This window comes from Peromyscus californicus, unplaced genomic scaffold (genome assembly GCF_007827085.1).
Source record: "Peromyscus californicus insignis strain IS unplaced genomic scaffold, ASM782708v3 Scaffold_24__1_contigs__length_46423439, whole genome shotgun sequence".
NCBI lineage: Eukaryota > Metazoa > Chordata > Mammalia > Rodentia > Cricetidae > Peromyscus > Peromyscus californicus.
Genome location: NW_026294535.1, coordinates 32,145,103 through 32,171,865, shown reverse-complemented (window position 1 = coordinate 32,171,865; position 26,763 = coordinate 32,145,103). Strand labels below are relative to the sequence as shown.

The following is a 26,763-nucleotide window of genomic DNA, read 5'->3' as shown; positions in this document are numbered from 1 at the left end:
TATACCACTCCAGCCTTTTACCTCCATTGTTACCATGCCATTTCTTTTTCTTTCTTTCTTCTTCTTTTTTTTTTTTTGGCTTTTTGAGACAGGGTTTCTCTGTGTAGCTCTGCGCCTTTCCTGGAACTCACTCTGTAGTCCAGGCTGGCCTCGAACTCACAGAGATCCGCCTGCCTCTGCCTCCCGAGTGCTGGGATTAAAGGTGTGCACCGCCACTTCCCGGCTCTATGTTGTTTTTTGAGGCAGGGTTTCTCTGTGTAATAGCTCTGGCTGTTGTAGAACTCGCTCTGTAGACCAAGCTGGCCTTGAACTCACAGAGATCCACCAGCCTCTGCCTCCTGAGTGCAGGGATTAAAGGTGTGCGCACTACTACTGCCTGGCTTCTGCTTCCCTTTTACACAGACCTTTATGATTTTAAATCCCCACCTGGATGGTAACATCCTCATCTCAAGAAGCAGTATTAGATCACATCTCTAAAGTTTATTTTTCCAAGTTAGACAACATTTGCAGACTCGGGTGATTAAGGTGTGGGCATCTTTGGCGGGCTGTTATGTAGCTTTTTGTTGTTGTTTCTACCGGGAATCTGCCAGACTGCCACTTCTGGCGTTGTGACACTCCAAATGCTTGGGCTTGTCTTTCATTCCACTTCTATTACCCACATTAAAGTCCCCACCATTTTGCCACCTCTATTCCTAAGCATTTTTCTATTCACCACTCTGCCCATTACTTCCACCCAAACATCCCTCTCTGAAACATGACCTAAAATATTACTTTTCCCCTCACATATTGGTTTAGAAGCAATCAGAGGCTCCCTCTACTTAAAAAAATAGAAACAACTGGGATTAATAAAGTCATTAAGGGTAGGGCTAGATTGATAAATATTTTCAGTTTTGTGGTCTAAGATGAAGAAAAAAAACCAAGGGAATTATGTGGGCACTTATGTAGTCATTTTAATGTGTACATTAAAGAGTACAAAAACTATTCTAACATCATCAGGATCTCAATCTAGACTCCCCCTTTGCTTGGGTGAATGTGATATCCATCAAAAGAATTCACATAATGAGACACATAGCGAATTGTGTAGCAAACAGAATTTATTATACAGTAAAGCAAAGTACACCCTCAAGGGGTGAGAGTAGATAATGGCCAAAGAAGCCATTGTTCCAATCTATGTTGTAGGTAGGTTTCAGATTATTTCCAAATTCTTTAGAACAAATAGCTTTTCCTGTGGGACTTTGTCCTGTCTAGGTGATTGACAGGCTTGTTTGGATAGACTCTTACAGGAGGGGACAATGGTGTGTGTCTTTGTTCTGTAAAAGAATGCCTCCTGCTAGAGAGAGATCTGACAAGGTTGTGGCCTCCTGGAGCCAGGTTGGACAGTTATCTATTAATGACTGTCTGGGGTGTTTTAGGGTCTTTATATCTCCTCCCAGGAACAGAGAGATGACTCAAATCACATTCCTTTGATAAGAAATTAGACTCCTGTGCTTCCAGTTCTTGCTTTATAGACTATTGACTGAGAGGGAGGTGTCTGAGCCCCATGTCCTCCAAGCTTGCTAATATCTCCCTACCTACTGAACACCAGGACACACAGGCATAGACCGGGAGCTGAATTTGGAGGAGTCTAAACTGCTCAGCCTTGATAGCTCTATAGCTGGGCCTCTGAAAGCCACAGCTAGCCCTGATCATGGAGGAGGAGCCCGAATGTGTGAACACTGTCCACTCCACTGCATTTGTTCCTGAGGAGAGACAGAAAGCCACTGATCAGCCTCCCTTAATTAGCACCTCGTTACATTGTGAGTTCTGCTACAGCTTAGCTAGACTCTGTTCTCCTGGCAACCCTGCAGATCACATTTCTGCTTCCCACAGAGATGCATGCATGCAATCTGTATGTTTATAATGGGATCCATTTCTCACACATAGGATTCACATTTTGCTATCTTGTTTCTCAGCCTTAGTCATTAGAATACTATCCCACAGCTTTTGCCGTATCTTTCTCCCAAGTTGCTATTTTCATGCAAGTCAGTGTAGAGTTCCATTTGAATCACTCACTGGCACTCAGCAGAAACAAGGCAAGTTCAAGTGCGTGGGGTCGAGTTTCTTTTAATTGACTCATTAAAAAAAAAAACCCTCGTTTATATAAAGCAGAAACTTCTAAGCCAGTAATATATACAAAGTTCTCAATGGCAAAATTTTGTATTTTTCTAACTTACATGGAATAAAGTACAAAACTATTAAAATAAAAATGTTCCTTGGTGTATCAACTCATGCCACAAGTGGGATATGCTGCCATACTGATGTAATATAGGAAAAGAAGAAAATGCACTTATCCTTTTGATACTCAGGGGAACAATCCAAGTTGGAAATTCTTGACATTAACATAATGCTGCTAGAATTATGGCTCTAGGGAGGCTTGGAAACAGTGTTATTTCTATGTTGATACCAGAATCCCAGGATGGACTTGTTTTATAAACTTAGTTAGTTGACTTTGCCTTTTATTGCTGTTTCCAACCATCCTGAGCTACCCTCTCTAATAAGTTGAAGTTCTCAGAATGGGGGCCTGTACAATGCTCGCATCCGGGGAAAGCCCTCCTGGATACATCGCTAAGAGAGAGAAGCCAAAGCCAGAAAGACAAAGAGCAGATGGTCCCGTTGAGCGTGGAATCTAAATCCATGAGCTATACAGAACCAGGCAATAGATCAGTGGTTACCGAGGTGGGGGAGTGAGAGAAACCAGAGATGTTAGTCAAAGGATACAAAGTTGCCATTACGTACAATGAGTAAATCTAGAGACCTAACTAACATAAAGACTATGGCTGGGCATGCTGTTATATAATGGCAATTTGCTGAGAGTAGATTTTTATGGTGCCCTTACCATACACATGGACCTATGCAGAGAGAAGTATATTAGGCTGACTGTTGCAATCATTTGACTATGTGTATGTTTATAAAAACATGTTTGACATTTTAAATATGTATGTTTTAACTCAAAAACAACTGTACTCCCAAGAAGAGGACAGTCAATATAAAATAACCACTTTAAAACACCATATTTCGATAAAACACCTTCTTGAAAATAAAACTGGGACCATTGGTGAGCTGTAGGTTTATTTTAGCTAGTGGTAGCTTCAGATTTTATTGTATTCTTATTTTCGTTCTCTACCATAAAGCAATATAGTATGTGGTGCTCTGGTACCACTTCAAATCACAGTGACTCTTTGTGGAATAGCACAGAGAGCAACAATACAGCATGATGGTAGGAGGGACTTACGCAAAAAGCCACAAAGGAAATGATTCCAAGACGCTGGTGGAGGGAGAGCCTGGGCTGTGTGTTACCCAATACGGGCATGCAGAGTGGATCCCCAAGGGAAGAAACTGAGAGTGTGTAGTAAGCGCCACGCTAGACTTTAATCTCCTCCTACATATTTGAGTTTTTTTTATCCTAATTTGGCTTCTGAATTTAAGTCCCTAAAAATACCTTTACCCTTCCTTTTTAACGAGCGTCTTGTTCCCCTGGAAACCGTCATTCGCGGGCATAAGCGTAGTATTTTAGTCACCAGAGTCCACAAACACGATGCCCGTTAATAGGAGATGTCATTCATTCGTCAGGAGTTTTAAAACCTGTGTGACTTTGTTTCTGAAACATCCTTACAGCCCCAAAGGGTGAAAGCACGCACAGCAAGTGGCAGAAATGGTAAAGGAGCTTCTAGTTCTTAAAAGATCATTAAGAAAATACAAAAAACAAAACACCCAAACACCTTCGTACTAACAACCCATGGGTAGGCACTCAGGTCCCGAGGTTCGAATTTAGTCGGTTCTTCCTCTTGTCTCTTTAGAGCGGTCTGGCTTCACGGTGAGACCAGTGGCTGGCTACCTGAGCCCAAGAGACTTCCTGGCTGGCCTGGCCTATAGAGTATTCCACTGTACTCAGTACGTGCGGCATGGCTCTGACCCCCTCTACACCCCAGAACCGTGAGTACTGTATTCAGAACTAAGCTACGCGAAGGTCACAGCAGGGTAAGATGGTCAATGCTCACTTGGCTTGATTTCATATTTAGTGGTGAGAACCCCGGCACTTCTCTGGAGAAGGGAGAGCAGGCTGGAGATGCTCTTCAGCTGGTACCTCGGGCCTCTGATACTCTAGCTTGGGTCATCTCTTTCACTTTATTGCAATATTTAATGTTCTGCTTGGGCCAGTCTCTCCCTCCTTCCCTCTCTTCCTTCCTTTCTTTTTTCTTTCTTTTCTCTCTTTTCCTTCCTTCCTTCCTTCCTTCCTTCCTTCCTTCCTTCCTTCCTTCCTGCCTTCCTTCCTTTACATATTACATCCTGATTGCAGTCCTCCTAACCTTCCCTCTGCCCCGCTCTCCACTCTTCGATTTCCCTTCAGAAACAGGCAGGCCTCCCAGGGGTATCAACCAAACATGGCATATCAAGTTGCAATAAGACTAGGCACCTTTCCTCATATTAAGGCTGGACAAGGGAACCCAGTACTAGGCAAAGGGTCCCAAAAGCAGACAAAAGAGTCAGAGACAGCCTCCACTCCCACTGTTAGGGGGTCCCACAAAAACACGAAGCTGTACACCCACAACATATATGCAGAGGACCTAGCTCAGACCCATACAGGCTCTCTGATTGTTGGTTCAGTCTCTGTGAGTTCCTATAAGCCCTGGTTAATTGATTCTGTGGGCCATTTTCTTGTGGTGTCTTTGATCCCTATGGCACGTACAATTCTTCCTCCCCCTCTTCTGAGGGTTCCCTGAGTTCTGCCTAATTGTTTGGCTGTGGGTCTGTCTCTGCATCTGTTCCCATCAGTTGCTGGACGAAGCCTCTCTGATGATGATTGAGCCTATCTGGGCTATTGAACCTCTGGTGCCTGGATCTCCAGACAGTGTCAGGCATGGGTTCCCTCTTGTGTCAGGAGTCTCAAATTGGACCAGTCATTGGCTGACCACTCTTAACTCGCTCTGAGCTACCTTTACCCTAGCACATTTTACAGACCGGACAACTAGGTTGAAAGTTTTGTGGTTGGGTTGGTGTCCCAATCCCCTCCACTGGAAGCCTTGCCTGGTCACAGAAGATGGCCGGTTCAGCCTCTGTATCCTCCATTGCTAGGAATCTTCATTCCTGATGAGAAAAGGAAGGGAAACATTGGCACATAGCCAGGACACATGAGCCTCTCGTTGGGAGGCTCCCCATGGGTTCAGGAGGTTGAGGTTCATATGCATGCATCATAGTGCCTTATTATTAAGCTCTTCTCTCATCATTTTCATCAAACTCAGAAATCTATGTTATGCTCCTTCTGCAGATTTTAGCTTCCTCCTCCTCCTCTTCTTCTTTTTCTTTGGTTTTTCAAGACAGGGTTTCTCTGTATAGCCCTGGCTATCCTGGAACTCACTCTGTAGATCAGGCTGGCCTTGAACTCACAGAGCTCCACCTGCCTCTGCCTCCCGAGTGCTGGGATTAAAGGCGTGCGCCACCATCGCCTAACATTCTCAGCTTCTTGAATATTCTTCCATTCTGTTCGTCACTCCCAGGTAGCGTGATGAAACGTTTGCTTCTTTTTTGTCTGCTGGCTTTCCTCAAAAGACTCATCTTGTGGCCCTTATATCCATTCTCTCCTTGCCCATGGGAGGGCTGAGAGTAGACAGAGAAGCCACAAGATTTTGTCATATAGCGATGCTGTGGGTGAGCAGCGGCAGTGGGGGATGGTGAACTGTGAACCCTTAACTGTTAGACAGTTAGCCCTCTCATAAATGGGATTGTACACTCTACAAGTGCCAGATGCCCTATATTCTACTTACCATACTTAAAAGTGTCATACTTATGGGGAAACACCTATATCCTTGGGTAGTTTGGGAAAGAGGCAACATCTTGCTGCCCTGGGCTGACAGGATGGAGAGCAATGTTTAGTATGGAAATAGACTGGTAATAATATGACTTTAGGTGTTAGTCACACCAACAAGTGATGGGGGGTACTGTGAAGGCAGTTGGAACAGGAGGAGGATATGGAGAATCACTTGTTTTACCTTTTGCTGTGGGTCCCCAGGGTGCTCCTTGGCAGGTGACATTGTAACAGAGATCAGAATGCAAATATTTCAGGGTAGAGAATTGCAAGTCAGAAGAGCAGGGTAAAGAAAGACCCTGAGGCTGGGAGCTGCCAGGATTGTCTGCCTCTCTGGGCTCCATTCAAATGAATGCCTCACCCCAATCTTAGGCTAATTTCTTGCCCACTGTTCTTCAAGGCACTCAAGTTATCACTTTGCTTATGATGCCGTTTGCCTTGAATAAGCACATGATTAATGGGCTGCCAAGGTCTTCACTGGGGAGCAGAGAGCCCTCAAGGTGCAAGCAGTTAAGTGGCTGATAGCCGCAGAGGTGGGGAGGGATTAGAGCTGAACTTCTGGCGCCCCCATCCCCCTCCTAGGCTGGCACGAGCTGCTGGCCAGGTGGGTCCCTGTAGGGTCACTACATTGGTTTTTTTTAGCTCTGTTCAGCTGCTCTGAAAGTGTTTCAGGGTAAACAAAGGTTACTTATAGGACTCCAGACATTTGGAAAAGAAATGCTTCTTAGAGTGAAGTGCTCAGAGGAGCGTTGTCAGAGTTAGAAAGGCAATCTCTAAATCTAGCCCAGAGGGTTTACAAATGGCCCTGTTTACAAATAGCAGGCACTTTGTTAGCTCTCTTTGAGGAACTGGCCCTCCTGAGACCGGCAATAGCGTGCCAATAGGTATGCAGAGAGAGAGGGCCAAGAAATGAGATTTTAGCCACAGAAGTCTATAAAATTTTGGGATAATGTGTTACATTTTTACGAAAGTACTTTCAGCCAATTCATTCAGCAATATTTATGTGCAGTGTTAGCAGGGAAGAATGGCTGATTTAGAGATGAATAAAATATAGTTTGCTTTTTTTATTTTTATTTTTTTTTAGAGCAGTTGACATCTGCCAGGGGAGGTAGAATCACAAATAATCAGAAAAGAGTTTGTTTAGGGCTATTGCCTGGATGTATGCAAAGCATTAGAGGATCCCAGAGGGCAGAATCATTCAGAGAGAACAGAACCAGAATAGGAGTTGGGAATTGTGAGCAGAGAGCTTTCCAAGTCAAGGGAAGAGAAAACGCGAAGTTGTGGAGGCACGCAGCAGGTATCAGTAGCAGGTCTCATAGACCAGAGTGGCTACGGGACAGCTTCCATCAGAGGTGGAGGTCATCAAAGCACACTGTAGTCATTTGTCAACATAGGACAAACGGGTTTTGTTTGTTTGGGTAGGCGCTAGGGAACTGTCCAAGGTTCTGAAGCATGATCGCGATCAGCTCAGGTATACTTGTGTTTGAGAAGGATGACAGGGGGAGGGGCGTGGGGGGGCACTGCAAAAGTGTGGAGAATAATCAAAATGGAAAGTTAGCTATGCTTCTCACATGCTCCGTATCAGGGGTTAAATTAGGGAGATGCAGCGCAGTAGTGGAGGTGTCTATTTAATATTCTCTTAGCCCTATAGGAAAAGATTTAATAATATTTTATGACTGTAGTTAAAGACAAGGAGAGGGAGGAGGGCCCCTAAGGAAATGGTAAAGTTTTTATTGAGAAAATAAATGGCTGGTTATTTATAGTAATTATTAAGAATACTGGAAGAAGGCAGAGCTTGGAGGGATGAGGAAATGGAAGATTTGGGTTGGAATATGCTGTGTTTGAGATACTCGGGGTTGGGATTTCCTGATAAAGAAGACCTTAGTTCTGGAGTTCAGAAGTAAACGTGAAGATTGTACTATAAAGAATTGAGAACGTGAATGTTTTATTATTTGAGGATTTAGTATAATGTATTTTGATTATATTCACCCCCATTCCTCCCCATAATTCCTCTCAAATCCACTCTCATCCCTTTACCTCTCTTTGTTTCTTTGCATTTATAACCTCCTGAGTCCAATTTGTGCCGCCTAGTTATTTCTAGGTCTAGGGGCTATCCACCAGAGTATGATTGATATACCAGAGGCCACACCCATAAAGAAAACTGACTTTCCCTTCTCCGGAAGTCATTGGCTATCCAAAGATCCTCAGTTAATGAGTGAATCCCTACCCATAACTGAAGATGATTCATGACTCCTTCTCCCTCCATGTGAGAATGCTGATTGACTTGACATTTTGTGCATGTAACCCCAGGTGCCACAAGCTCATGAGTACTGCAGTTCTGTCAATGTCTAGGAGATACTGTTTCACCTCTGTCTTTCCTGACTTCTGGAGAACTTTCCTTTCAAATTCTGGGAGTCCCGTGGGACAGGCAGACAAGAGGAGACTGAGTTACAGCAGAGGACCTGGGAATTCACTAATTTGGTGTTGTTTTTTATTAACTCACATTTTTGATTGTGTAGTCTCTATATGCGTGTTTGTGTGTATGTGTAGATGTACCACGTGCAAAGGATGTCCTTGAGTACTATTCCTCCTCAGCTGCCCTCTACCTTGCGGTTCTAAGGCTTGTGTAGCAAGACTTTGGGGGATTAGTCTCCTCAGCCTTAATTTTATTAATATTTATTTAAAATTAGCTTGTAACAATTGATGCACATATAGGGCCCAGAATTCAAAGGGTATACTGTAAACAGTTCTTTTTTTTTTCCTCTTGACCTCTTGATTCACCCTCTCCAGGGGGCACGCCTGACACTGGTTTCTATTATATCCTTCCAGAAATAGACTCTGCAGAAAAAAATTCTCTGTAGAGATCCTTTTAATCCTTGCAGATCACAAAATCCGGTCTCTTCTGAGCCCCACGGTTTGAACCCATGAAACACTGTACTTACAAGTGCCCTTTCTTGCCCAGCAGCTTGCACAGGTATTGTCTTTACGATGAAATCCCATTTTCTCAATTGAAAACCGTCGAGAGGGCAGGTTCTCCAATTTGTGAGGTTCAGCTTGGCTCCTGGGGTTGGTGCCTAGTCTTTGCCTCTAAATCACAGCTCCCAGTTGTTGAACTGTGGTGGTGGAGGCGGCGCTAATGAGACAAAGGTGAGCTGTGGCGACCTGGGCAGAAATGAAAGCAACAAAAGGACATTATCTGCAAAAGGGATGATTTTCTCTCCCAGTCTAGCTGGAGCGCATTTTGCTATCACAAGTTTCAACATCTATTGATTTTTTTAAACATGTTTTTGGCCCGTTTATATATTTTTCCTCTTTAAAATACTTTTATGAATTTTTGAAATATTATTTTATTTCATGTGTATGGGTGTTTTGCCTGCACATACATCTATCTATACGCCACTTGTGTGCCTGGTGTCTGCAGAGGCCAGCAGAGGGCATCAGTTCCTTTGGAACTGGAGTTACAGATGCTTGTGAGCCACCACGTTGGGGGCAGAGAATCCTCTGCAAGAGGAACAAGTGCTCTTAACCACTGAGCCACACTAGCTCTCCTCTGCCTTTTTTTTTTTTCTCAGCTTCTATTTTTTATTTTATTGAAAAATTGTTTTCATACAATATATCCTGATTGCACTTTCCTCCATCCTCAACTTCTCCTAGATCCTCCCTACCCACCCAATTCCATGCCCTTCTTTTTCTCTCAAAAAACAAATAATAAAAGATGAACAAATATAAAAAACAAGAAACACCCACAACACAAAATCGGAAACCAAAATTTACAATCAAAAGACCAGTAAGACAAGAAAAAAAAATGCCCAAGCATTTTATAAAAATACCACTGAGTTGATTTTATGTTGGTCATCTACACCTGGGCATGGAGCCTGCCATGGAGTGTGGTTAATACAGCCAGTGAGACCCCATGGGAGAAGACTGCGTTTTCCTTCACAAATGGGTACCAATTGCAGGCCTTGTGAGTTTATATGTCAATCAGTCCTATTATGTCTGGAGGACACTTTCTTTGTAGTCATCCATGTCCCCCGCCTCTTAGAATCTTTCCACCTCCTCTTCCTCATTGCTCCCTTAGCCCTGAGCGGAGAGTTTGATGAAGACATCTCATTTAAGACTGATGACTCCACTATCTCTCACTCTCTTCATATTGTTCACTTCAGTTGTGTATTGCTTCCCATCTGGTGCAAGAAGAAGCTTTTCTGATGATGGTTGAGCAAGGCACTGCTTTAAGGGTATAGCTGCATGTCATTATGAGTCCTTTTGTTGCTAAATTTCTTTAGCAGAATAATAATAGCAGATTTTCCCCTAGGACCATGGCCTGTCTAGTTTCTGGTTCCTAGTTAGTGCTAGTCAGTAGTGGGGTGAATCTTATAGTTAGGATTGACTTGTCTGTATTCAATGAGATATATAAGTGTTGTCTTCAGTAATAAGGACTTAACATCAGTTTGTGGAGAGCGACTAATAGCCTTGGCAATAGCCTGAGATGTTTGGGGTTTTCCATGGGGCCTTTTCGGCCCAAAACCCAACTATATATGACCCATTCTTGGCACTGGGGGTTTTGCTTGGTGGCATAAGATGTCCAGTTTGGTCATTATCTTCCCATTATTTGTTGACTCTATTCAGATTTCTATCAGACATGTATACATTGTAGGAAGCTTATTCAGTAACAGGTTTCCATATGGGCTCTCCAATGGCTCTTATTGTTACTTGTCCCTTTCCATATGCCCTTGCTTATACCTCTCTTCCATCTTTGCCCCATTTAATCCTCTTACTCTAGTCTCCCCATGCCTCTGTCTCTCCATAACAATATATTCTATTTTCCCTTCCTTGGAAGATCCTCTCCTTCCCTCTCATCCCTTACTGGGTACCTAACCTTTGTGGTTATATGCATTGTAGCATACATATTGAGCCCCTGCCCCCCCCCCCCCCTTTTTGAGACTGGTTTTCATGTAGCCCAGGCTGGTTTTGAACTTCTCATGTAGCCAAAGATGGCCTTGAACTCCCAATCCTCCTGCTTCCCCGCCAAAGGCTGAGTAATTGTTTATTTGAGTTTCATGTAACCTAGGCTGCTGGCCTTAAACTCACTATATAGCTCAGAGTGACCTTGAACATCTAATACTTCTGTCTTCACCTGTCAAGTGTTGGAATTACAGACATGCATTACTTTGTCTGATTTATGTGATGCTAGGGATCAAACCCAGTGCCTCATGTATGCTAGTTCACCAACTGAGCGATATACTCAGCCCTAGAGTTTGCATTTTAAGGACTCTGGCTTCTTTGAACTTCAAGTAAAATGTGAATTTAAAAAGCGATGGCACATTGGATTGCTTCCTTGGGTGAAATCTTTGCAGCCTGTAGCATGGGGGAGAAGTCTAGTGAGTTGGTGATTCCTAGCTTTTCTGGTTGCAGGAGATACTTTTCCACGTGTTTATGCCTGGGTTGAAGGTCACTGATATACAAGAAGCAGAGGTTTCTTGCTATTTATTCCTGGAGCGGTGCCCAAGGCTATGATTCTGCACCTCAGTGTAGGCTAGTTGAATGCTTTGATTAGCCGTGATCCCAAATAATGCCGTGATTAGTCAAGTATCAATTCCAACAAATGATTTCCTCTACAAAATATCAACTGGTCAGTTCCAAATTATTTTAATAAGATCATTCATCTCACACAGTGGAATGAGTAAGAAGAGTTCAAATTGCCAGGTTACAGGGACATCTGAGCGTAATCCGGTGTGTATGCTGATAACATTTGTGACATACTTAAAGCTTACTGGTTTGGTTTCTCTGTGGGCTTTGCCATGTTGTACCCCTGGCCACCCTATCTTCTTTTAGGACAGACTTTCTTGGCACTTCATGGCTGCTGCTATTGTTGTGTGTAGGGAAATGTCCTGTGCATTATAAGGCATCTAGGAGCATTGGTAGCCACCACCCATTAGCTGTCAAGAGCATCTTTATTGGACGCCCATCTCATTTGCAGAAACCTAAGTTGTTCCGCAGAGGACAACATTAACTTGAGTTAAGAGACACTGCAAGGGACTAAGAAATCTGACTTCTGCCAATGACAGAGCCTTCCCTTCAGAAGCCACCTGTAGATCCTCATCTTCTTCCTGACATAAAAACACTAACATTTCTTCGTTTAATGTTGGTTAGTCCCCTCTTACATATGGATAAGAAAGTCTGATCTTATGAAACCATTAACCAGCCCCTACAAGATTCTCCATATCAGCAAAGAGAGGGGGCAGGGGGAGGAAGGTGGAAAGGATGGGAGAGAGGGAAACAGACAGGGAGACAGATTGAGAGACAGAGACAGAGGTACAGTGACAGATATAAGAAACGTACAGAGAGAGACAGAGAAAGAGTCTCAACCTTCCTTGAAGTACATGCAGGTGGTCCATTCTGCCTGGAGCAATTCTGTTGAAATCCTTTAATGATTTAGCTCAGTTCCAGCCTTCTTTGAAGCCTTTTCCAGTCAGAGTTAGATGTGTCTACAGCACCCTGCCTTACTTCTATGCTAGCCTTTACAACGCTGCCTGATAATTATTTGTTCATGTGCCATTTGTTCTGTGAGACTGGCATGACCTTAAGACCAGTTGGCAAAGATCCTTCAGAGATGGGGAGAGTCAGACTTAATGTGGAGTGGGTCTCTAAACATGGCATAGAGAGGGAAAAACTGAATGGAGAGTGCTTGGAGCCATGGGTGGCAGTGCCTCCAGGAGATGCCAGATTTGAGATATACCTAGAGTCTCAGACCTGGTCTGAGCTCTGTAGAGAAGTCAAGGTTGCAGGTCCAGATGAGTCTCGGGTACTCTGGTAGCAGGCCCTCTTTCTGATATGACTGCAGTCCATGCCGATGTGTCCTCCATGCACCTCCACAGCTTTACTGACTACAGAGGCTGATACTGGCCATTCTGCCATGAATCAGAAAACCTATGAAGCTTTAATGGTGGAGTTTTCAATACCAATAGAGGCGATGGAGGTAGGTCATTTGGATCAGAATAGCCTTCTCTTTAAATCACACCTACTAAGGAACAACCCATTATGTCCATTGGCTTTACTTTTAGGATGATAGTCTTAGAACAAAGGTAGCTATTGTGGAGCCGAAGAAGAGGAGCTAAAGAAGATGTGAGGTTGCTTCTATTTCCCCTTAGAGAGAAAGAGAGGGAGGCAGGGTAAGCAGAGAGAGACCTAACCATATATTGCAGGGTGTTAAAGTATTTTATTGTTGTACTTAGAATGTAGAAAAGAACTTTGCCCACCTTACAAATAATTTACCTCTTACCCATAATTCACCTCATGCTATGTTCAAAATTATACCTGAGCTATGTTAAATATTACAATAAAAATTTAGAACAAAGTCTATGATAATGGCAATTTCTGCCAAGCATTTCGGTGCAGGTCTCTAAGGGGCTGTGATGTCAGTATGTGTGTGGGTGTCTTAGTTACTGTTATATTGCTATGAAGAGACACCACGACCAAGGCAACTTATAAGAGGAAGCATTTACTTGGGGGCTGGTTTATAGTTTCAGAGGTTTAGTTCATGACCATCATGGTGGGGAGCACAGCAGCAGGCTGGTATGGTGCTGGAACAGTAGCTGAGAACTTGCATCTTATCCAAAAGTTTGAGACAGTCAGACAGACAGACAGACAGACAGGAGGAGTCAGAAGGATAGGCACACTGAGTATGGAGGAAGAGAAAGACAAGGAGGAGAGAGATTGGGCCTGGCATGGGCTTTTGAAACCTCAAAGCCCACTCTTACTGGCTCACCTCCTCCAACAAGGCCATACCTACTCAACAAAACCACACCTCCTAATCCTTCTCAAACAGTTGCGATAACTGGGTTAGGGACCAAGAATTCAAACAAATGAGCCTAGGGAGGCTATTCTCATTCAAACCACCACAGTGGAAGACACTGGAGTAGGTGGGGACTTTTTCCCCAGGGTGACTGAACTAGGGAGGTAGGGACAATTCTGGATTTGTCTCTAAAGGCTTATGGGGGCAGGAGATGGAGTTGGGAGTTGATTCAGTTGAGGAAATTCTCACATGTGCAAACAGTAGACGTTGGAGGGAGGAGTCCTCCCCCTCCCCCTTGCCCAAGCAGCTTAGTTGGGTGTGGTTTCTGAATCAAGTTTCTGGTTCTTAGAGAGACATTTAGCTTTTCAATTGCTCTGTTGATTCTATTCCTTAGTGTCTATTTCAGTTCATTTGGCTTCCTTGCCCGGGTCATTCCTTCTGGTGCGATGGTGGTCTTGATTCTTTGGCTACGTTCCCGTAGTTTTCTTTAATGTGTCCTAAGCTAAGTTGATGTTGAATGCTGGTAATTTCATTGGTATGTGCACATTTACATGTATTTGTGGTTTGCAATTGTACTAGTGGTCACTGTAGCCAATGACACTGTAGAAAACGCAGACTTCTTTAGTAAGAAAGACAGTTCAAGGAAACATCTCATGGACTCATAACCTATGCTTACATTAGTTACTTTTCTGTTATTGTGGCAACATAGAAGAAAGTTTATTTTGGCTTAAGGTTCCAGAGGGAGAATTCTGTAATGGTGGGGAGCTGGGGCAGCAAGTTGTAGGCATGGTGGCTAGAACAGAATGCTAAGGGTGTACATCTTTTACCATAAGCATGAATAAGAGAGCAAACTGGAAATGGTGTGAGTCTTTAAACTCTGAAAGTCTTCCTCAAGTGACATACTATCTCTAACACGGCTATACCACCTAAACCTCTCCAAACAGTGCCACCACCTGGGGACCAAGTGTTCAAATGTCCAAGACTATGGGCGACAGTTACTGTTCAAATCACTACAATACCCTTATTGATTTGCTGTATGAATTGACTGAGGAGGTCAAGTAAAGGTGGTCTTATTTTCCAAATTATTGCTACAGATCTAGGTAATAATGTAGTCTTGTTCTTTTCAATATGGCTAAGCCTGCCCTGGCCTTGATTTCTGGATGGAACTAGAGGTATCCAAATGTCTCAGGGTTCAATGCCTTGTGCCCTCTAGAATACAGACATTCCTCACACTAGAGGGAAATCACACCCATAGACTGACCTCCTTAAGTAATTTCCATTTTTCAGAGAGGGGCAACCAGAATTTAAAATATATACACTTTCAACATCATTCTTTGAGTTCAAGCCTGTACAGTGTACCTTTCCATAAGAGGTATCTTCATTTGCTTTCTATTGCTATGATAAAATACCCACTGAACACAACCTGGAGAGAAAAGGGTTATTATTATCATTATTATTATTTATTATTTTTGCCTTGAGGATCTCAGTTTATTATTGAGGGAAGTCAGGGCAAAACCTCAAAGCAGGAACCTGGAGACAGGAACTGAAGCAGAGGCCATGGAGGAGTGATACTGGCTTGATCTTCATGGCTTTGTTCACTTTGATTTCTTATACCATCCAGGAATACCAGCCCAGGGATGACATTGTCCCTCAGTGAACTTGGCCTTTCCACATCAATCATTCATCAAGAACATGCCTTATAAACTTGCCTCCAGGCAATCTAATGGAGATTTTTTTTTTCAAGCAAGGTTCTTCTTAGATAACTTTAGCTCATGTCAAGTTGACAAAATTCTAACCAGGACAAAGAGGCATTGTGGAGGGGAAAAAAGATAAGCATAGTTGCACCAGAAATTTCCTTTAAAAAATCCTAATGAAAGCATTAGAAAGTATACATTTTATTTTACATTGTAGACGCTGTGTTTAGCATATTGGTAATACAGATATACTCAATACAGCACAGCATATGCTCATTAAATCAAGGAGCTAGGTTTACTGCTGTGTTGGGGTGACTGCTCCTTCGGCACATACTCATGGGGCATAGCTTCTGCCCTGGTGCCATCGCTTGTCAAATCAAAAGCAGCCTTTGACCGTTAGGAGTAAGTCACGACACCATAGACGGACCCTGCAGCGTTTACTGCTAGAATACATTTAAATGCATGTGCATTAAGTGCGATCTTTCTTGCTCATGGTTGAGCAGTTTAGGTGCAATTAATGCTAGTTTTAAATATAACTGTTTTAGAGTTTAAAAAAGGCTTTGCAGTTAGGTCCATTTTTTTCCCCTTGTAATCACTGCTGTGTTTCTACTTTACAGGAAAAATAAAAGTGAATTACCTCAGATCATACTTTTCACTGTGTCTCAGGGAAGTGAGCGCATTTTAAGCTTAACCCTCGCTTATTGCAACGGAATGCTCCCAGGGCTGGCAGAAGATGTGGTCTGTTTCCTTTCCTTGGGACTCAGACATGAATCCTTGTTTAAGTGAGAATAGCAGCAGGCGAGGACACAGGCTTTCACATTTACAAAGGTTGGCTGGTCCCTGTTGGTTGAATAGATGCCTCTTGCCAGGTCTGTAACAAGACCACAGATACGATCTCACCTTTCCCATCTTTCTCTGTTGGGAACTCTGGGTCTTCACATTGGTCCAGCATGAGCCCTGGCCACCATGTTTTCAGGCCAGGCTCTTCCTGAAGTCAAGTCTGGGCCCGATCTCAATGGAAGAGGGCCATAGATGGTCTTGTTCTGCAGCTTCCTCTTTCCCAGAGGACACATGAGCTCAGCACCAAGCCTGCCCAGCCATCTGGCTCCCTTCTTTGTGCTATTTGTCACCCTAGCTGTTCAAGGATACAGCAGTGATTCTAAGAGGATGGTGTGCTTTCAGAAAGCCCGATTCATCTTTCCTCCTCTTACTGCTCACATGCCAGTCTGTTTCCATCTTTTCCCTCAGGAGAAATTTGGTTTGGGATATACCCACGACCCAGTGAAGATGGTAGAGCCTTGAAAATGTTGTCATCCCTTCTATCCTTGAAGCTGAGTGATTTAAACAGCCATCACCAGTACCATCAGCAATGACACTTTTTTCAGAGGTAGCAAATAGATACAGTTTATGTGTCTATTAATTATAGTCTCTTATTAGAGTACCAGGAACTCTGAGTATTGAATGTAAAGGAACCCATTGAAAACTCAAAACTACCCGAGCTGTTTTGAATTCATGAATGGGGAAATGAGGCAGGGAAGTGTTAAATAATTTTCCTGTGGTAGCACAGTTGGTAAATAGGAAAGCCAGGATCTGAACTGGTGATGATGTGGATTTAAATACTACTTTTTTATAAAAAGATACAAAACCTCAAAATTCCACATATGTTAAATTGAACAGTTTTCTCAAATTTTAATTATAAAGTTTGCACAGGACTCAGAAATGACTTTTTTTTTTTTTGGTTCTAAATACACTCTATGCCTGTTGGAAAGACTAGTTCTGTTTTTCTCCCCCATCCTTGACCCAATTACCAGGCTTGCTAGAAGGTGGCTCTCCCCTTTGATCTTCATGGGGGTGAAGCTGCTCAATGCTCTCATTTATCACGAGGAGGCAAATCTCCCACGTCACTGGGAAAGAGAAGGGCACAGCACCTCGGGACAGCATACTTAAGCCATAGGAGTCTGCTGAGCTCTGGCCTCAGGCAGCAGCATACAGGACTCCATGCCCTGACATCCAAGCCCTACCATCAGCTCTCAGTGTGATGCTGGCAAGTCACTTAACATCCCTGTGTGCAGGATGATGAAATAATGCTTTGATCTTTGGAGAGGAGAAAGCTTGACATAAATATCAAGTAGGTCCACTTATCCTCTGTACCTCTTAAGCTCATGTGGAGACTGATGCTTCTCATCAAATTCCAGAACATTTTTTAGTGACAGGTCAGCATTCCTAGATAGGAACTCCCATGTTTTCAATCACAGTATTATGCCTTGTTTTGTGAAATGCCTATAAGAAAACATCCCCCCCCCCCAAGACTTTTTACAGAGCCTGTTGTCTCAGGAGCATTGAGCACACATCACAGTACTACGTTCTATTTAAAAAGTCCTCTACATTATTTAAAGCACCCGTGCATTGTGAAACCAAATTTGTGCCTAAAATTTGTGCTCACAGGAACCTGGTTTTGCTTTTTGAAGCTATCTACAGTGACTTGGGATTAAACCCTCTAGTCACAATCCCTCCCTTTATCCTGCTTTTAAAGCCGATTCTAAGCAGCAATCTTCCTGTGTCCCCTGCCCCGACACCCAAGATTGACTTAAGTCTGTGGTGCCCACGATCCAAAGTGAAGGCACTCGCAGACACCCACACCTGGATGAAAATTTGTATTCCCCCAGCAAGTTGGAGAAGTTCATTACGCATCTTCAGGTGTGGAGGATAGTGATGACCAGGGAGCAATTTTTTTCCCCCAGAAATATTTGCATTTTTAAATTGAAAGTTCAGAAGAAGAAATTCAAAATGATTGAATTCTAGGAAAAGAGAGGTAATTACCACCCAGCCTCTTCATTGCTGTGTGAAGAATGACATCCCTGGGTATGTCCGGTCACAGACACCACCATTAGAGAGGAAGAAACAGAAGCTGACACCCCCTGCCCCTCCCCCACTCATTCTGTCTGGCATCAGTCGGCTCATTTTGGAGAGGTCTGCAAGACCTTCACCATTTTACAGATGGCAATTCTAAGGTTCACAGAAGTCAGGTAATTTCCCTAAGGTCGTTCAGCTAGAAAAGAGCAGAACCGCGATTTGGTTCGGAGCCCTAATGTGACTGGAAATTAGGAACGGCGAGAGTTCCACTTGGATTCAGCCTGGTGTGGAGCGGTGGGGTCTCTTCAGCAGCTGCTGTATTCAGTCGAGTTGGGCATTTCTCATATGCCAGGCTTTTCCAAGCACTAGCAACTCAAAAGGAATGTGACACGACCTCTCTCCTGGATGTGCTTGCAGTTCCTTAGTGATGGTTTACCGAGAGAGCAAAACCCACTCAAGTCTGAAAACTGAGACATAAACTCAATTTAATGCAATATGAGCAATAATATTTAACTTAGGGAAACTTGCACTTTCAACACGTTATATTTCTACATTTTAAAAAACTGTGTGGTGAAAATGACTCATAACCTCCATTTTTCTAGATGAGAAAAGAGTAGCTTCTTGTTGACCAGTATGGTAAAATGTGCTTACTGATACTTAAGTGAAATTAATTAAGGCTATGAGTCAAATATTCAGTTGCATTAGCCACATTTCAAATGTTCTGTAGCCGTAGTGCCAAGCGGCCATTTCCTTGGACAGCGTAGAGGACCCGCCCATCACTACCAGAGTGTCCTATTGGATAGGGCTGTCTAAATCATTTGCCTTCATGGCAATGTGGGGACTCGACCTATAATATGTCTGCAGAGCACATGCTTTTAAAAATTTATTTATTTTAAATATCCACCACCAACAATGTGATGGTTTGAATGAGAATAGTGCTATAGTCTCATGTTAGAATACTTGGTCTCCAGTTGGTGGAACTGTTTGGGGAGGATTAGGAGGTGTGGTCTAGTCGAAGGAGGCGTGTCACTGGGGGTGGCCTTGGAGGTTTCAAAAACCTATCCCATTCCTAGTTAATGCTCTCTCTCTTTACCTTGTACCTGTGGATCAGATGCAAACTCTCAGCTACTGCTCCAGCACCATGCCAGCCCCCTGCCATGTTCCTTGCTTGCTATGATGATCATGGAATCATGAGCTCCCCAGTTGTGTGCTTTTTGTTATAAGTTGCCTCTGTCATGGTACTTTGTTATGGCAATGCAAAAGTAACCAAGATGACATTTGTTTTTGTGGTAGATCAAACTCATGGTCTTCTTCATGCTGCAAGTGCTCTCCCACTTCCGACTTCCGGAGTACATGCTTTTACACAGTGTATTTTATTACTGCCTTAGTTTTAGTGACATGGGCGGGGATTTTAAATCTCCCTTGCCTTTACGAGGAACATGAAATGTTCTAGAAAGAGACGGGGATTAGTGGCATAGATGAATTTTCATTACAGTCCTCTAGTCTTTGTAAGAGCTGGAATCTATTTCTTTTGTTAGAAGAGAGTTAGTACTTTCTGGTCACTGCCCTTATTGGATAGTTACCATCAGATAACCTCCTCAAGGTCTTTTGCCAAAATATTATGCCTTATTTACTTTAATATTTTGGTTCCTAAAATAGTACCTAGTATATATGAAGCATGCAACAAGTGTTTCTGGAATAGAAATATTTTTAAGTTTTAAGGGAGAGCTGGAGGGTGATGGCTCAGCAGGGTAAGAGTACTTGGGGTACAAGTTTGAGGCCCTGAGTTCAAATCTCCAATACCTGTTTGAAAGTGAGGCATGGCTGTGTATAAACCCAGCACTGTGAGGGGCAGAGAGGAGGGTCCATGAGGCTTGCTGATAGCCAGCAAAGTTTAGTGAAAGACCCTGCCTTGAGGAACTAGGTGGTGGGGAGTGATAGAGCATGGCAGCAGATGGCCCCTCGGGCCTCTGTGCATGTGCATTGACATAATTATACTACCCACACACACAACACAGACGAATACACAGATACACACACATATACACAGGCACACATACTGACACGCTTGCACAGATGTGCACACACACAGACCCGTACACACATATAGACACGTATACACACAAAGACACCTACATACACACAGACAGCTACACACACAGAGACACTTACACATGCACCCCCTCACACACAGAGTCACATATGTGTGCACACACATGCATACAGAGACACACAAGGACACCTACACACATGTGCACACAGACACCATACACACATACCCACACAGAGACACCTGCACATAGACACACCTCCCCAGACCTGCACACACACAGAGACACCTAAATACACAGACATCTACATACAGACGTGCATGCACAGGGACCTACACACACATACACACATACACACACACCTACACACACAGACACCCATACACACATGAGATACACCCATACACAGAGATCCATATGTACACACAGAGAGACACCCTTACACACATACACAGATACACACAGAGACACCTATGCACACAGAGACCTACACACACACAGACCTGTACACAGACACACACCTGCACACACACAGAGACACTTACACACACAAAGATACCCACTCACATACCCACACAGACACCTACACACACACACACACACAGACACCTACACACACACACACACACACACACACACACACACACACACACACACAAATCTCTAATATTCTCCACTCTTAAAAGAATATGGCGAAGAATAGGATTTTTCAACTCCTGTATGTGGTGATATTTAAATTGTGCTGAGATGTGATTTTATTTGTATGTTAATAAAGTTTGCCTAGAGATCAGAGGTCATAGCCAGCCATAAGCAGAAGTCAGGCGGTGGTAGCACACGCCCTTAATCCAATCGCATGGCAGGCAGAGTCTCTGTGTGGTCAAGGACACAGCCAAGCGTGGTGACACGAGCCTTTAATCCCAGTACCAACCATAGAGATCAGGAGGTCTGTATAGACAGGCAGTGACAAGGAAGTGATGTGGCTGGGCTTAGAGCCAATGAGAAGGCAGAACAGGAAGGCAATAAGAACACAGGTTAGATGGGAAGAAGCTCTCTCTGGGGAAGCAACGGCGGTGAGGTGGTAAGATGAGGCTCGTCATGGCTCTTCACTACTTCTCTGATCTCTTTGGCTATTACCTCTGTATTTGGCTCTGTGTTTCTTACTTAATAAAACTGTTAGAAATTTGTCTATACCTGTATGATTCCTCGGCGAAGAAAGTAAAGGTTTCCTCGCAGGCAACATGTGTGCGTGTGTGCATGCATGCGACTTTGCAGAAGGAGGGCCACATTTTGGTGGTATATGCTGCGGTGGAGGTATACAGGAGGTGATCATAAGAGCCACCCAAAAGCTTATGTGGGCTTTATTTTATTTGTTGGCTTCTCGAGACAGTCATGTGCAGCCCAAAGCTAGTCTTGAACTTGCTTTCTAGCAGAGGCTGCTCTTGAACTCCTGATCTTCCTGCTTCTACTTCCCAAGTGCTGGGCTCCAGGTGTGTGCCACCGAGTCTGGCTTACAGTATGCTGTTTTAAACCTAAACTTAAGAAACTCTATGGCTCCCAAGCAAGCACTGAGGACAAATTGCCTCACTACCAAATTAATTCCCATTATCATCCTAGCTCCGTGAAACAAAGCAACTTGCCTGCCGGCTGCTTGTGCGGCACCGATATGTTCTCCCACATCACTCGCTTTCCCCCCACCAAATGTTGTGTGAAAGCTGAAGGAATACTCGATTCTGGCTCCCGGCTCCCCCTCCTGCTTCTTTTCATCAAGGCCGACTCCCACTCCTCCTTATCTCCTTTCTCTTCTTTTTTATGATTTAGCGAGTATGTTGGCTTCTGTCACGAAGAGCAAACAGAACCTGTGGAGAAGCATTTAAAAAGACCAGACCCGCTGATGTGGGTTGGAGAGCGAATGCCACACGCTCACTCACCACCTCTTAAAGGCTTTAATTTACGGCAAAAATAAAAAGCAGTTGTTCAACATTGAACAAGGGGAGTCAGCTTTGAAAACTGATAAGGGGAGAAAAATGCCAGACTCATTTTGAATTTGAACTTAACAACCAAGACCCTTATTTCCCTGCAGCAAAATGATCACAACTTTCTTAGAATGATTTAAGAATTCCCTGGAGACACTTCGCCCGGGCCCCTTTGTGGGCCTATCTCAGTGGCTTTAGAATCCTCCTAACTGGGCTTATCAGAGAAGATTCCAATTTAGAGCAGCAAAAGTCTAGGGTCTGATATCAGTGCAAGCGCGTTTTTTTTTTTTATTTTTTTATTTTTTAAAGAGACATGATGTTTTACAGTGCTAACAGCTTTGAAAAGGTCCCACGTTTGCGGGGAACAGAGCGCTTTTGTGTGAAGGGCTCTGAAAAGCATTATTCAGGAGAAAATGCATCAAAGGGAATAGAGGAAAAAAAAAAAAAAAGGAAAGTTTGCTGATGTAGAGATTGGAGGCAGCCTGTGCTGGCAGGCGCAATTATGACCAAATAATTGAATCTTTTAGGAGAGATAAGATGAAATGAAGCAGCAGTTGTCTCCCAATGGGAGCCTGTTCATTAGATACCAAGGAGTCCAGCTGCGGAGAATTCAGCTACCACAGGTGCCTTGTTCTGGTGTACGTCAGGGCACAGCAGCAGCAAACCAGGGTGAAGTTGTGCATCTTCAGTCCCACGGTCTTTGACAGGCAGGAAGGCTGGAGAGGACACTCTCGTGTGTGACACCCTAGAACGCCTCAGACTCCTAAAACAGTGATCAAGTTCAGCCCTGTGTCCTTTAGAGAGAAAGGAAAGGAAATAGAACTTTTCATAATTAGTGGGTTCTTTAAAAATGGTTTCAGGTTTGTTTATTTGCATGTGTTTGAGTGTTTTATCTGCATGCTAAATGCACAATGTGCATGTCTAAATGCCCAACACGCGTGTCTGGTGCTCACAGAGGCCAGAAGAGGGTACCAGATACCCTCAAACTGGAGTTACAGATGGCTGTGAGTCATCATGTGGGTGCCGGGTATTGAACCGAGACCATCTGGAAGAACAACAAATGCTCTTAGCTGCAGAGTGTAGATGTAACCAACCGTCTTATTAAATAAGAAACACAGAGCTGATTCAGAGAAGAAAGCCAAGAGGTCAGAGCTAAGAGCCTCACCCTTCCTGCTTCAGCGATCCTCTTCAGTCAAGAGAGCTCTCCGAAAGGGACCTACTTCCTGTGTGTATGTCTTTATGTAGTCTAGCTGTTCTGCCTTCTCCTTGGTTGTAAACCCAAACACGTGACTGCCTCGTCACTGCCTGTATGTACCGCCCTCCAGGTCCTTAAAGGCATGCGCCACTGCCGCCACGCACTTGCTATGGCTCTAATAGCTCTGACCCCCAGGCAACTTTATTTATTAACATACAATTAAAATCACATTTCAGTACAAGTAAAATACCACCACAGTGGAGCCACGTCTCCAGTCCCTAATGGATTGCTTTTTTTTTTTTTTTATCAGAAATGTTGAAAATCTTTCTTTGCTCATTGGTTTCAGTGTTTCTGGGCACTTCCTTCTTTGTCTATACATGCTTTTGTCAAAGGCAATGGAGATAGAACTGTACAGTATTTATTTCAATGTTCCACCAGCCCTAAAGGAGAATGACCTTGTTCCTGGCCTTGAAATATGGGACCTGGTAGCATTGGCTCATGAGAAGTAAGGCTCTTATGTATTCTGCATCCAGATGTTCTTTAGGAATCTTTCTCAGGGCTCCTGCATGGAGGAACTAGGAAGAGAGCACAATCTAGTGAAATATGGCACAATCATTTCTACCCATAACAGAGCAAAGGGCATCCCTAACATTCTGTTAAGGATTCTGTTAGACATCTTGCTTCAGGCTTTCATTTTTAATGGAACAATATAACTCACTCTGTTACATTGCATGCCTTGCTTCTTCCAAATTCATAATTTCTTTTAACCTAGGTACAGTTTGCTTCTCATTGTGAGGACCGTGGAGATTTTTAAGTTGGGTAGTGTATTACTGACTTCTGACAATCCAAGTCACAGCCCTTTTCCACTGAGAACTGATTCCTTTGTGTTCTTGGCCATCTTGTGCTTTTTTATTTTCCTTTGTAGCTGCTGACTTTTACTCTAAAACAACTTTTTGAGCTCCGTTCTTACAGTCTAACAGGGAAGACTGTCGTATGTCAGGCTTTTAAATTTACAATACATACATTTACAGTAAAGCAAGCTTTCAGGTTTATTTGAAGTTACCCCAATAACCAACCCTTACGGTAGCTATGATTTAATTGTTAACATTGTAAAGCACCCAATACCATGCCTGGCTCAGCACAGCATTCCCTGCAATTGTTAATCTCCTTTCTGTTCCCATGGTTTACTGATACTAGGCTAATGCTATTCTCAATATTTTTTTTTCCAGGTGCTAGATATCTGGTCTGATGTGGAGTTATTGTTGCTATGTTTTTTTCCCCAAGATTAGAAGGGGTGCTTTAGTATTTATATCAAAGGCTAATGGGAGTACCCAGAGTTTTCCAGGGCAGGCCACTAACCTTAATTCCAGCACTGATGTAGACCATAGGAACGAGATCAGAGTCCTCACAGCATGGAAATGTTAGGCACACACCTGAATTGAATGCAGGTTGAAGCATAATTAGCTACCTGTTATTCAGTCATGGCTTTTCATTATTCTCCAGGATCATGATGCAGCTTTAAAGGAAATCAAGGTAGTATCTTCAAATCATATAAGCACCCTCAACTTTAGTTTTAAGGACTATTTATTTGTGGGAGAGAGTCCAGTGCCATTAACCATGAGAATGGGTCTCAGCTCTGCTTATGTCTCATTTTCATCTGGGGAGCTTGAAAAAATGATTTCCTGGTCAATCTCAGGAAGCCTGATTGAACTGGTCATAAGTGGAGTCTAGACACTTGGTATTTAAAAAAAAAGCCCCTCAAGTGATTTGGAAGCATAGGGGGCTAGTAGTGGCTGAAAAGGAGAGTCAGTTCATGCTAACTGTGACTCTACTTATGCTGATATGTTGGTTATGCTCTCTGTGTATGCTCTGAGACATGGCCTCCTCCTCCTTTATGCTCTATCTGTAAATTAAGACAGCATAAAGTAGAAAGAATACAGCTTGGAACCAGAAGAATTTCAAGTCTTGTCTTTTACTAAAAGGATGGAGAAGTTTAAGTTCACTCAATTTTAGTTTCCCCATTGATCAAAAGGATATCACGATAAAGCTTCATTGCAAGGGAAGGTTAAATCATTTACATGACATGAAAACCCCAAGCACTGTATCCAGTTCACGGTTTAGTACACTTTCGTGTGTGCATGGGTGCGTTCACGTGTTTGCACATGTCCGTGTGTGTGTGTGTGTGTGTGTGTGTGTGTGTGTGTGTGTGTGTGTGTATGAATGTGTTTGTTTTCCTCTGTCACTATCCACCTGAGTTTTGGGGACAGGGTCTCTTATTGAACATGGAGCTTACTGTTCTGGCTAGCTTGCCTCCATCCCTCAGCTCTGGGATTACAGATGCCAGGCTTTTTACCTGGGTGCTGGGGATCCAAATCCTAGTCCTTATGCTTGTTTAGCCGAGTGCCTTATCTACTGACCCACATCCCCATCCTCCTCAGTGTATTCTTTCTTGCCTCATCCTTGCACAGCTCCGGGGATTTGGCATCAAGGGAATGGAGAAAAACAAAAAACAAAAAACAAAAAAACAGACCCATGGACACACAAAAGCTGGAGAGGCTACAGCACCTCTGAGGCCCAGTGTGTTTATTTAGTTGGACAGGGAGGTGGCGTTATTGCATCCTGCGGAACAAAGCGGGGGGGTTATCACCTACATATAAACACTCAATCTGATCTGTCTGCGACATGTTTGGTCATGTGATTTGGGTTGTGAGAGTAAGATTATTTGCTTTAGTGACATCATCTGTTTCACATGGGTGTCAAGCTCATACCATTTACCACGATTCAGTATATTCACCCAACTTTGTTTTTGTAATAATGGCAGTAGCACCAAGCTTTTGTTTTATAGCACCTATGAAGAGATACATTTCAGAAGAGCACAGGTGAATTCATTCAGTTACTATGCACCCTATTATTTTTTTGATCATGAGCATAAATCTTTCTGCATCTCGATCCATGCTCAGAGAGTCATGAGAAAATTAATTTCAATGTAGGCTGCTCTCAGGAAACAGTTTATTATTCATGTCAATGACTTAGGAGGGCAACTGCCTCTTACCCAGCTCCAAATGGAAGCTCAAGCCAATGAGAACATTGCAGGTTTTTGCTATGACCAGGCTCATGTCCAGATCTGAGAACTGGGAGGATCTTCTAAGGGCCTTTCTCAAAGGAAGTGAACATGTGCCCACAGATCAACTCTCTGTGGACAGCGACTTTGATAACATAAGATCCTTTGGTGTTTCCCACTACCCTGTGAAGCCTAACAAGGGCACAAAAGGATTTAAGGATGAGCACAAGATTTTCAGCATCATGACAAGTTGAACCCAAATTTTGGCTTTGTTACTATTGTCAAAAGACAACAGATTTAGT

The 26,763-nt window shown here is 43.4% G+C and overlaps 1 protein-coding gene across 1 annotated transcript in view; it reads left to right on the top strand.

The window, feature by feature from the left end:
- Window positions 1–26,763, top strand: part of Tph2 (tryptophan hydroxylase 2) — a 102,469-nt gene that overhangs the window by 36,361 nt on the left and 39,345 nt on the right. Inside the window, exon 7 of the mRNA XM_052753384.1 lies at window positions 3,837–3,972. Within this exon, the coding sequence (XP_052609344.1) occupies window positions 3,837–3,972 (136 nt within the window). The remainder of the gene's footprint in view (window positions 1–3,836; window positions 3,973–26,763) is intronic.